General features: G+C 40.7%; 1 protein-coding gene across 1 annotated transcript; it reads right to left on the minus strand.

Moving 5' to 3' along the window:
• Window positions 1–3852: 3852 nt before the first annotated feature.
• Window positions 3853–13015, minus strand: ADAT2 (adenosine deaminase tRNA specific 2). The gene is made up of 6 exons (XM_048934931.1): window positions 12884–13015; window positions 12685–12789; window positions 7567–7717; window positions 6529–6635; window positions 5131–5203; window positions 3853–5018 (listed from the first exon to the last, which is right to left on the minus strand). Exons 1-6 carry the CDS (start codon window positions 12926–12928, stop codon window positions 4978–4980), a joined length of 522 nt encoding a protein of 173 aa, XP_048790888.1. The 5' UTR covers window positions 12929–13015; the 3' UTR covers window positions 3853–4977.

A 13015-nucleotide genomic window follows, 5' to 3' on the forward strand; every position in this document is an offset into this window, starting at 1 on the left:
AGGGAAATGGTGTACCACAGAATCACCAAATGGCTTGGGTAGGAAGGGACCTTAAAGATCATCCAGTTCCAAGCCTCCTGCCATAGCGGCTGTAGATACATACAGGTTTATGCAGCCATGTTCTTATTTTACTTTCTTTCATTGGGTGTGTGAAAAAAGATGGTAAGCCATTGAAGTCAGTGTCCTTACAGCCAGTTGCTTCAATGCATGCCTGTTTTTTCCAGCTGTATCATGTGGCTTAATAATAGGTATTGCCTCTCCCAACAAATCTTGTTTCCCTCACTAGTATGTCTGCACTGATTATGGCACAAACTAGTGCAGCTTTAATGGCTACATCTCAGAATTCAAAAGGAGAAAGTGAGAATCAAAGTCGTGTCAGTATTTATTGCGCTGCTTCCTTTTATGTAGAGAAAGCTATGAAGATTACAGAAGTGCCCCAACAAATCTTCCACCATATATGTGTGAAATCCTGACACCAAAAAAATAAATGACTGAATAATTCTTCCCATCAGCACCAGGATCTGAATCATTTCATCATTTCATAAATGGCCCCAGCACCTCAAGCAGTTCACACAAGCACCACATGAGCTGAGGTTGGCAAGGGTAAGCACAGCTCAGGTCATGGTGCTGCTCCTCAGCCAGAAAGTGCTGCAGAGCCCGAGCTGCTGCCCTGGTTCACCAGCTGAACTGACAGGGAAGGGCAGAGTTAATTACACCGTGCCAAGCATTTAAGTCTACAGAGCCCCTCATTTTATGTTTTCCTCCTATTTTTATCGCTTAGATTTCTAGAAAACAAAGTAAGGCACCGTGTAAAAAATCACTATGGAAACATCACAGGCTCACTCGCACTTGACTGCCAAGCGACTACCTAACTAAAGTTTTACATCCTCTTGGATCACTGCTGGCCATCTGCTCTCCTTCAAACTTCTCTGAGTTCTTTATATCCCTGAAAAGTTCATTTTTAGAAAGGAGGGAGGAGAAGAAGGAAAGGGGAGAATCCAGCATTCTTGGCTATCGCAGAGCTATTGTGAAAAAGGAAGATAAACTCACTTTGGGGCAGCCCCTTAAAAAGACAAAGCTCTGTGTTTTGTAATTCTGCAGAAAACACCCCGTTTTGAGATGCACTTCCATGATAAGAGTATCTATTGGCAGCCACAAGGCAAAACAAATAAACAGCTGCTTCTAGTACTCTGGCACTAATTGTCTTCCTCTCTCTTTCTCTCATTTGGTGTCAAATGTATTTTCTTCTAAAATGTAACAGTTTCTGCCTACACTGGAGTTGCTGGCTGCAGGCTCCCCGGTCTTTCTCCAAACAAAACACAGGAATAGATTTCCTGCCAAGCACTGGAGAAGTTTGAAGACCTCAGTTTTTAAAAATACAATCTTTTTATCAGTGCCCTGAGCCTGCCAGAGGTAATTATGGGGCACGGTGCATTTACATTAATGCACAGGTCCTACAGACGTTTCAAAGGCTTAATGGAGAAACTCCATAAAAGCACATATTGAAAAATAAATTAATTAAATTAAACTGTCATGTAAAGATATCACTTAATTTTACAGAGCGGAAGGCGCTCTTAATGGGAATGGAATGGATCAGTGAGCATTTCAAAACCCAAAGCTATAATTTAAAATCAGCCTCTCTTCTGGTGTGCGAGTCACAAGACATATTTATTATAGCCTTGCATTGTCAATTGTAATTGGTTTAGCAGAGACAAAGCCGCGTTGCTTTGCTTCCTTGCCCTCCTAGCTGGGTCAGTGTTGTTTGATGTCAGACTATTGACAAGCAAACCAAACACTGAAATAAAATCATGCACATCTTGGATGAACTGGCAGAAATGCAGTCCAAGGTGAACATAATGCTGAAGCCTACGTAAGTTATTTATCAGGTAGCAAGGGAAAAAATGTGAGCTGAAGCTTTTCAGCTTCTTTAAATAAATCAGTTGGATCTATTTACTGCTGTTCTTCAAGCCTGCTATGTGGCAACAGACACCAATTGATATAAATAAGTTAAATAAATAAGTGAAAATGAATGCCATCATTTATAAGCTTCTGCTCTGAGCTTTCCAGGTGACAGTACAGTAACAAAGAAGGTCGTTGCACCTGACAGCTTTTCAGGGCTATAGCTAAGGCCTTAGGTCCAGGCCCCCAGCAAGCAGACAGCAACAGTCCTTCCAAGGACGTACATCATCATGGCAACTATTGGTTCCTGGGGTGCTTCTGGGTGGTTTGCTGCAAGATACGATGTGGTAGCAACAAGCAAGCCTGTGTTTCTGCAGCCATAAGCAACTGTCTCCTTCTTATATAAGCATTCCAACAAAGGTTTGATTTTTTTTCTTACCTTCTCTTCCTCACATATTTCATAAATGCTCTTTCTTGTAAGCTCACTTTCTGCTCTGAGCCACTGAGTCAGGTGAACTGATCTGGTAATAACTGTCATGGCCTCCTTCTGCCTTCTTCCTGTCCATGCACTGAGGTTAGCAATGGAGATGTTTCTCTGAGCCTGAACTGAGAGCTTCCTGCCCACATGAAGAGCTGCAAGAGCCACTGTTGCTGTGGTGGCAGGTAGAGGAACAGTGCTGAGCAGAGGAGGAAGAGGTAAGGGAGTGACTGCACACGTGCCAGCTGCCAAGACATCACACTGTGGTTCTCCTGAATGACTGCTCTTTGAACACAACTTGTTTCTTTATTACAAACATCCGTGCATCTGCATTTGTTCTTGCTCACATAGGTAATGGGATTTTAAGGAGAATGGACTTGAAGTATAATTTTTCAGCACTCTGTTCCCTAAACTACTTATTATACTTAGGAACATCCAAATGTGTCTTCCAATACTACTGCAAATGGTAAACAGAGACATGTTTTATAGCCTTGCTGTAATACATGGAGTTTTAGCTTGCTAAGTGATTTCTCTTTCTTGTCTCCTATCTAAAATGTTAGCTTGCTAAGTGATTTCTCTTTCTTGTCTCCTATCTAAAATGTTAGCTTGCTAAGTGATTTCTCTTTCTTGTCTCCTATCTAAAATGCAAATGATTGTCCTTGATTGTTCTGGACAGAAACTTTATTTTTGACACCTTCAGTCTCCTTTAGCTCTGAGCAGGACTTACTGTTTTCAAGTGACAGGTTACCCCTGGTTCTTATTAAAAGTATTTCTATTCCACCTGTAAAGACTGCGGAACTAGAAGCAGCTTTTAAAAGTTTTATCTTCTTAGCAGTGATTCTTTCTGCTCATTTATGTGGCTCCTACTGACTGACACAGTGTGCAAATACTAACAACATTCTTTGAAACAATGCAGTGGAGAAGAAAAGCTTTCTTTGCTGCTCAGCAGCCCTGGTGCTAAGAGACTTAGGTTATGGCCCAAAACAATACATAGGCTTCAGTTCTTACTGTCACTGATGTCTGTGACAAGTTCAAAGTCTGGAGTCTTCCTTTGATTTGAACTTTAGATACTTCATTATATGAAAATGTTGGTCTGCTATAAGAACTGAATGTATGTATCTGCACAGAAAAACAGCTAGCTGATATTACTAGTAAAATACCACAACCACAGGTGTGAATGTTTATTTGAAAGAAAAGTCACTGCATATAATTAAAAAGTCTTTTTCTAAACAGCTCCTCCAGCATAACTGCCTTTTTCACGAGCCCTTGCAGCTCTGAAGCTAAAGGAATCTAATTGAAGTCGTGATTTCTTTTGCCTATGGAAAGTACTTGAGAGCTATGTACTGGGTACTGCTAAGTAATGGTCACTGGGTCAGGAGGATGGGACAGGTCACAGATATAAATTCTAATCTATTAGGAGCAATGGTGTCAAAGTAATATTTGTAATGTTCTTTAAGAAAAAAAACCACACAAAAGCACACTTCTGAGCATTCTTGTTTGAAATATGCAAAAGGTTTAATTGTACTTGACTTCTGTAGTTACAGAATTCTAACCACTGTTTCACATTAAAAAAGAAAAAAGACATTTCTCAAAATGCTAAATATCAACTCTAAGCCACAGATAAGTATTCACTAAGAGCAATATAATCAAGATTGTACTGGGCTTGTATTCTTAATTCATTAGTGGAACTGTAAGGCCCTCTTCTGGATTGTAAATTACTGCATGGCCAAGCAAAGTATATGGAAAGATAAAACCAACCAGCACTAGGAAAAGATGCAGTATCTCACAGATATTTCATTCTTACTATTACCAATTTCACATTCTTGTTTTCCTATGTATGTGCCCATTTCAGTTACTACAACTTAGTAGCTGGGAATAACTGCAACTTCTTAACAGATTCTTAACAATAAAGCATTTCTTATCCTAATATTCATGAGAGATTTTCTGCAACTCTGTATGAAAACCCTGCTTTCTGAAAAACCACACAGTGCTTGCTTATGCTCATTAGCAGTAGCTTATACAAATTTTGCACACGTTTCTGTAGTCTATATGACTTTATAGAACTTGTTTGAAAATCTGGTTTATGCTAGAGGAAGTGTTCAAAAAGAACTGCTACGATGGTCATATCTGAAATCTTCAAGGACTGTCCTGTGCCTTACATGCCTTTTGACTCAACCTACGCACAAAAATTGTGAAGGTCTTTAAAATGCAATCTTCCAAGAGATTTACTTACTTGCCTAAGCAAACATTTGAAAAGCAAGATGCTTCTCCAGACAGAAGGGAATAAAATACTCTAGAATGTGCTGTGCAGAATGGCATCATTATAATGGATCCATCTGGCTGTAAACAATGCAACCTGGACTGCGAATTTTCCTCTCACTCATGAACAGTCACTTATTCTTCTGTTTGGGAATGTAAAATAACAGAAAATCACAGACATACATAGAGATGCAGGAAAAGCCAGCATCTTATTAGTAGAAACGCTTCACAGAACACATTTAATACAGTTTTATTTGACTGTACATTCTGAGAAAGAAACACACCGAAGAAAACTTCACGTATCGTGTTTTGGTGCACCTCTAACTCTTGTCACCGTAGGACTACTTCCGATTGTCCTTTTTCCGTACTTTTGATTTTGGTGCTACAAAAAGAAACAGGGAAAAAACACCAGAAGTGAATTACAAAACACGAGTGCCAGCACTGTCTGAAGTTACATTGTGGGATCGAAATAGATCCGCTAACGTGAAACCTACCATTGGGATTTTCTTGTCTGTAGAAAGCTTTTAACATCTCCACTGCGTCTTTGGCACGATAACCACCAATGCACTGTTCAAATCACAATGGTGAGAATCTGAGAATTACACAGGCCGTGTTTCACAATAATGTCTTAAGTAAAGAATAATTGTACTGTCTACACTGTACTGTACTGTCTGTTCTGCTAGTTTAACGTATACCTTTAACTGCTTGAAGGTCACAGAATTTCCTTTCCAGGTTCCTAATACATTTTAAAAACACGATGTTGAGGCTCAGTAGAGTTCATAATCTCCCTAGTAACTTAAAAGTTACAAGAATGTTCTCCTTTTTTTCCTCTGAACATATAGAAAAATTAAATATCATGTGCCATTGTCAACAAATGAACAACTTGCAGTTTGGACTCTACAAATTAATTCAGACGGGTAGTCTGACAGAAGGATGCTTAAGACATTAATAGCAGACTGCCAAAGAGTACTTGTCCACTGATTGAAATCCTTTCTGAGCCTTGAGCCCTTAGTGTTTATTTACAATGCTGAATTTTATTATTTTTTACATTCAAATCATAAAGTGTGAAAAAAACTCTTGTCAATACTCAGGTATAACACAGGATAATCTACAATTGTTTATAACTTAATAAATGTAAAGCTATAGTTAATCTCTACACATGCATATGCATGCATAGGCATTTAGGTATATAATGCCATAAACCATCTACAATTATGTATATTATACCTCTGTTCAACACTTGCCCAACCTTTCTTAAATGAGCAAGGTGCCTGTTTCTCTCCATACACTGTTCCAGTGATTCAGTAACCTTATTTTTCAGAAAAGGTTCCTCATGCCTCAATTAAATCTCACCTGCTACTTTTGTAGTCCGTGTTTATTTTGAGATTTGAACTATATGAAGTAGATCCAAGGTAATGCATTTCACCTTATTTATGTATGGACTGAGAACATAAACACGTCATACACTCACTTCCAGTGGTTCAGCTAAAAAACAATAGCCTACTACACTGCTGTTAGTCGATCTCTGTTGTGTGTTTGTACAGTCTGCACTTAAAATAATTTTTTCCTTCTCTCCCTCTGTAGAATACTGTTATTGTTCTAAGTAACACACATATTTTAGATATATTTATTCCTTACCTTGTACCATGAGTATAATTCTTTCCTTTCCTCTCTGATAGATCCTTTTAAATAATTTATCACTGTTATCAGGCTTTCCCTCAGTTTTCTCTAAGGACTTAATTTTTTGTTTTCTTGTTAGGTCAAGTATACTTGACATCTGCTCATCTTCCACCTGGGTCCCCTTAAACTGATCCATAACATTCTCAAAGCATACTAACCAGGCCAGGCACACTATATTAGCTGAAAACAAAGGAAAACATTTTATAGCTTACTTCAAATGGTTCTCCTGTGTCTGCGATATCATCAGAGGAAATGCTCAAAACTGAGCCACAACCTCCAAATCGCTCATTTCGACAGCCATATACAACTCGTGGAATTTATGTGAACGCGTTAAGGTATGAAGTGAAATGCAAGCAGGACGTAAAGTAGCCTGATTCTCATTAAATCTTACTAAAATGTACTTGTACTTTTCGAACTAAATTAGTTTGCACTGTAATTCCTCCCTCCTAAAACCAAAATTAACTTCTGAATAATCTAAGATGCATTGCTGAAATTGTACATTCAGTGTTTCTCAGAAGATAAGCATGAATCCCAAAACATAAAGCCATGTAACACTTTTCAAAACCCAACACTGAACTGAGATCATCTAACATATTTCTAAAGTGTATTTTTATATCCTTGACAGGCTGAGGGAGCTGAGCTTGTTCACCTGGAGAAGACAAGGCTGTGGGGTGACCTCATTGCAGCCTTTCAGTACTTAGAGGGAGCCTATAACAGAAGGGGAATCAACTCTTTGAAAGGGTTGATAACTGCAGGACAAGGGGAAATGGTTTTAAGTTGAAGGAGGAAGATTTAGGTTGGATGTCAGGGAGAAGTTCTTTACTGTGAGAGTAGTGAGGTGCTGGAACAGGCTGCCCAGAGAGGTTGTGGGTGCCCCGTCCCTGGAGGTGTTCAAGGCCAAGTTGGATGGGGCCTGGCAGCTTGGTCTAGTATTAGATATAGAGGCTGGGGGTCCTGCCTGTGGCGGGGGAGTTGGAGATTCATGATCCTTGAGGTCCATTCCAACCCGGGCCATTCTGTGATTCTGTGATTCTTAAGATAAATTGTTGTGATAGTTGCACCATTTCTCTTTCACTCTTGAAACTCTTGTTATTTACCATACACTAAAAGGAGGATGGTACAGACTTGCATACAGTAAGGTACCTCTGTTGGCTTTGCCTGACACTATCAAACTCTTCTCTGTGGGCTTACTACGAAATGACTATCACTTTTACTTATGGTTTCCCACCATGAATATCATGAAAGGATACTCATCAAGCGCAAGGCAGCCGCACACATGATGCAAGGCTCTACAGTTACATACAGTACCGAGTGAGAAAACACTTCCTCGTGATCTTTCTTGTGTTGCTGGCACCACTCAAGGACCTCATCAATTGCCACCATTTCTGCATGTCGAGTAGCCTAGGAGATAAAAAGAAACATTTTCTTTAACTTTGGATAGATACACAGCTTCCACCATCTCACTTGTTCAGATGCAATGGAAATAGAATAGAAAGTCATAAAATCAATCTTCACTCAAGTCAAAGATACAATGGTCAATCTAATCTTATAATCTAATTTATCAATAGTGCAATTAATTTCACTTCTATGAAATATTTAAGATAATAATTTCTTGAGAAGTCTAATTCAAGCACACCACTCTGCGTGTTCAAACTGCAAAAGAAATTTCATGAGAAAATATTTTCAATTCCGTGCAGTCCGAGCTGTAGGAGAAATCTTCAACCCAGCACACACAAGATCCACAAGCTCAAACCAGTTTTTTTCTTCAACCTGTTTTTTGGTCATGCCAGCATAGCGAAAGATGAGACATGAAAACTCTACTTGCAGTTAAAGGGAGATCCAAAGCCCACTACAACAATTCACATAGCCCACAGCTTGCTCCCAAAGACCAAGAATGCCTGCCAGGTGAATTTCTCTGGCAATAGTAAGAAACTGCTCCTACCTGGTACCTTTCCATCTCTGAGGATTTTCCTCTGTCTGCACAGAATGAATGTATTCTAAATACACATTAACTTCTGTGTATTTCTGGAATTGCTTGGCCTACAATGTACACACAGTATTTTCAGTCTGTATGAGGTTTAATGCCGTTCAGTAATACATACATGTACAGTCAGATTCTCATGTAATAGGCAGCAGTGTACTTTGCCAGTCAAATCTCACAGAAGAAATATCACAAAGCACTAGATATGAAAGGACTCTCCAGTTACAGAGCCTGGTACTTATTTGAATTAAGGTTGTCAGCATTCTCCTTTTTAATCTCCTTTGGAAAATGGAGGTTTTTGACCCATGAATTAGACTAAGACTTCAGCAATCCAAAGTATACTTCTACCTCTGCTAAATAAGTCTTTGTGTTATCTTAAATAACCTCCTGTCAATACATGAATTTACATTGATGTTTCAGCCTTGTGAAGATCAGTGGGGATAACTGTAAGATGCTGTAAACTATATGGCACTCACGCATCTATCGAATTGTGGTAAGTTTAATGTTGTTTTAAAATGTTTTAAAACTCCTACAGAGATTTATACTGCCTGTGCCCACACTAGCAAATAGTGCAGTGAAACAGGAGTGTATCTGCAGAGTAAGACTTGACATCAATGCAGGGGAGTTCACGCTGGATTAGTTCCAGTTTAGTTGTATGGAGTATGTCCATCAGCAGCTGGAGTGCATCAGGTATGCTCCAGCAGTGCATCTTCATGTGAAAGGAAGAGTTTGCCACCTCTGAGACACAAAGCCTGGTAAGCAGACAAGAAACTGATTCCACGAGTGCATTTGTGATCTGGACTGCCATCGTAACAAATCTCCTCAGAATAAAAACATGGATCTGAATCAATATGTAGACATGACTCCTCCAGAGCTACCAGTGAAATGCTGCCATGAAGGTTCCCTTGCTGAACAAAGAGAGTGCATCAGCTGAAGTCTTCATGCACACACCTTACGAAGACATCAAACACAAAGCCCTCTTGCACACTGATCCCTCTGAACTACAGCCACTGTAACACACGAGTGTAAGCTGAGGCTATTCTAATTTTGTCCCCCTAAGATCAGGACAACACATCAATGCCACATTGGCTTTTCAACTCCTCAGCAACTCTAACTGCAAACGTAGGCAAGTTAAAGCACAGTGTCCGTACAGACACTAACTAGATCATGTCCCTTAACTCATCAGACATAGTCATTATTTTTTTCCAAGTAAAGAAAACTATTTCTAAAAAATCATGAAAAATATGGAAAAACAAACAGTAAATTTTGATTTACTATTTCTCATCACAAGTGGGCACCCAATGAAATTAGCAGGCAGCAAATTTCAAACAAACAGAAGGAAGTACTCTTTCACCAAGCAAGTAATTAAATTGTGGCACTCATTGCAACAGGATGCTATGGAAGCCAACAACATAAAAGAGTTCAAAAAATGTTTAGACAGATTTGTGGCGGATATGTGCACACACAGCCATCAGCAGCAATGATCCAGACACAGCCTTGGGCTCTGGAAGTTGCTCCCAAAGCTGTTCACTTCCAGAAGAGGAAAGGACATGCAAGGGAAAGGGTTCCACTTGTCTTTTCTCAATTCTCGTGTTTCCTCCTTAAAGCCTCTTATAATGGTCATTCTTAAAGACAAGATATTGGAGAAAAAAATCCTGACCTTATAGATCTGTCTTTAGGTTTTAAATTGAGCTATGCCTAGATAGTATTTTAACGACACGCTCTGTGTAAAATAACATATGAAAAAAGACAACTTTTTTGATTTGCCAACTCAGTTTTTAATTTTGTTGTTGTGAAGTCAAGACAACAAAAGCAATTAAATGTAGAAACGGGAAAACTATTAGAGAGTGGCAGATGGTATTTCAAGGAGGAACTATTTTAAGCTGATGTCACCAGGTAAAAAGCCTTGAGATATTAAAACAGTACCCCAAGCAAAGCCAAATGTTTTTATAGACAAATAAAGATACCATCAGCACCCTGAAAAGCTTACCTTCTAGAACTCTGACAAGAACTAACAAGTGAGAGCAAAGGAGGCCAGTGTTCAAAGTTCTGTCTTGTCTTGCTGCTTCATTAGTAGTTTAAGAGCGTGAGCAGTGTTTCAATTCCAATTATCACATACTGTATGTGCAAGATGCCGTGGGCAAAGACACGTGCTACAATGACCCAACAGGAGATAACAAAGATGAGGAGTCTGCAAGTATCAACAAATGACATAAAGGAAAGAACACTTTAGTAGGAAGCATATGATTGCATCACAAATGAAAACAAAGATGCTAAAAAAATAGTTCAGGTTGGGAAGGGTCATACAGATTAAAAAGAAGAAATTGTAAGGTTGGTCTGAGGCAAGACTGTGAATAAGCAAGCAAACATGGGAGAAGCCAGAGGGAACACAGTGCTGGCACCAGCATGTGAACTTATTGCCAGGCTGTTGAAAACTAGTGTCTTACACAGACATTTGTTGCACTATTGCCCAATGAATGCAAGTAATGACACATCAAATAATTTTGAAATGGTGATGCCACAGCCATGCTCCTAAATAAATAAAATAATAAAAACACATAAAAACATCATCCAATATCAACACTTTCCAGAAAAATATCATGATCAGGAATTCTGAACATTACTCACACAGAGTAAGAAGCAGCATCTCAGATGTTTGTGTGTTTTGCAATGGACACACTGGGCAGAAACAGAGTATGCAGGGTAACAAGAGACAGACTGAAAAAATCTGAAAGCTTTTAGCAACTACATTTTCTTGACAAGATGAGCAGATTAGGAACAGGATAAAAGAAGATGTAAAGAAGACACTGCTTGCACCTAACTGCAGTCCCTTAGAACAGAGGAAGGACTTACACTAGGAGAAAACAGGGAATTTATTTGACGTAAAGCCTCGTGGTGATTTGATTCTTAAGAAGGGAAGAATTGTAGGGAAGGACTGCAGACTGAAATGAATACAAAAGTAAGCAAAGAAGAGAAATTACACTGGAAAGATAAATACCTGCTCTGAGAAAACCTATCAGCAATGATGCTCAAGGATCATTTTTCTTTTTTTTTTTTTTTTTTTTTTCAGCTGGGACATGGGCATTAACTGGAGAAATACCTACATAATATAAGCTACACAAGCTACCAACATGTGATGAGAGATGTGATAAAAATAAACAGGGTCAGAGTATCTATCACTCAAGAAGCGGATGGTTTTAGGGACAGCAGTCGGAAGAAAAAGAACACAAAGTATAGCAAAACAGTATTAAAGACAAAGGCAGCTCCAGACAAAATGGGCAAATTTTTTCCAGGAAGAGTGGGAAATACTGCTGCTATCAATCGAGACATAACAGAAAGTCCATCTGGAATAAAACATAGTATGGTTAACTGAATTCATGATCACAGCTGGAATGGATGTACAGGAGAAGAATAAGAATGAATGCAAACACACAGACAGTTTTTTGAGAGGCTTGGGGAAAAGAGGGGAAAACAAAACCCCAAAGAAGGTATGACTTTAAATACATCCAAGCTGTGTAAATCAAAGAACATTGTTTCAAGCTTAAAGAGAGTAGATTTAAGTTGGATACAAGGAAAAAGTCTTTTACAGTGTGGGTGGTGAGGCACTTGAACAGGCTGCCCAAAGAGGTGGTGGATGCCCTGTCTCTGGAGACATTCAAGGCCAGGCTGGATCAGACCCTGGGCAACCCAATATAGCTGTGGTGTCCCTGTTCGTTGCAGAGGAGTTGGACCGGATGACTTTTAAAGTCCTGTACTGAGGACCCCACACATGGACACAGTACTCCAGGTGAGGCTTAACCAACTCAAAAGATTCATTTTCACTTTTTATTACACCCTGAGATTAGATGCATCAACTACGAATTACAGCCAGATCCTGCACTCAGATCCACTTACACAGATCTTCCAAGATCCCTGTTGATTTTAATGGGCCTCTTAGCATGTATAAGACCTAAGATTAGGGCTAAAATTGCAAGCATCAGGTCTAAAGTTCAAAGGTACATTTTTAGAGGTAATCACTTTGCCAAAGAAATGATTTCTGTAAATGAGACGTGGGGTTTTGTTAGTTATCCACGTTCCCTAGTCCTTGTCTTCTCCCTCACCTTCCAAACTGAGACTTTTATTCATTTACGGATTCTCTCTGTTAGTGCGGAGGTGTTTAGCTGGACGAGGATCAAGCGATCCTATGATCCTGTCAGTACGAACCGGAAGGCCCGGCAGCCGTCCGTCTCCCCAAGCGCCCGCCAAGCTGCCCAGGCCCGCTCACATCCCGTCTGAAAAGCGACCCATGGCAGAACCGCGGTGCCGTCAGCCGCTCCCCGCCTTCGCTCCCCGACCCCCGCCGAGCGCGCAGACCGCGGCGCCCCGCCTCACTCACTCACTCACTCACGTTCTTGGTCTCGTTCACCTCGTTCCTGCCCTTCCCGATCGCCGCGCCGTCGTACACCAGCAGGCAGCCGACGGGCACCTCCCCGACTTCCAGCGCCTCCTGAGCCTGCGGACGGACACGGCGCGGGGCAGCGTTAGTGCGGGGACGCGGGACGGCCCAGCCCCGCCGCGCGGCCGTCCCGGCTTCCCGCCGTGCTGACCATGAGGAAGGCCCGCTCCATCCACGCTGCCTCGTCCTCCTCCATGGCGGCCCGACGGAGCGCGGGCGCTGTTTCCGGGGGGCCGCGCGGGGAGGCACCGCGGGCGGGGCCGCCGAGGGCTCCGCCGGGGGC

Source organism: Lagopus muta, chromosome 2 (genome assembly GCF_023343835.1).
Source record: "Lagopus muta isolate bLagMut1 chromosome 2, bLagMut1 primary, whole genome shotgun sequence".
NCBI classification, from domain to species: Eukaryota; Metazoa; Chordata; class Aves; order Galliformes; family Phasianidae; genus Lagopus; species Lagopus muta.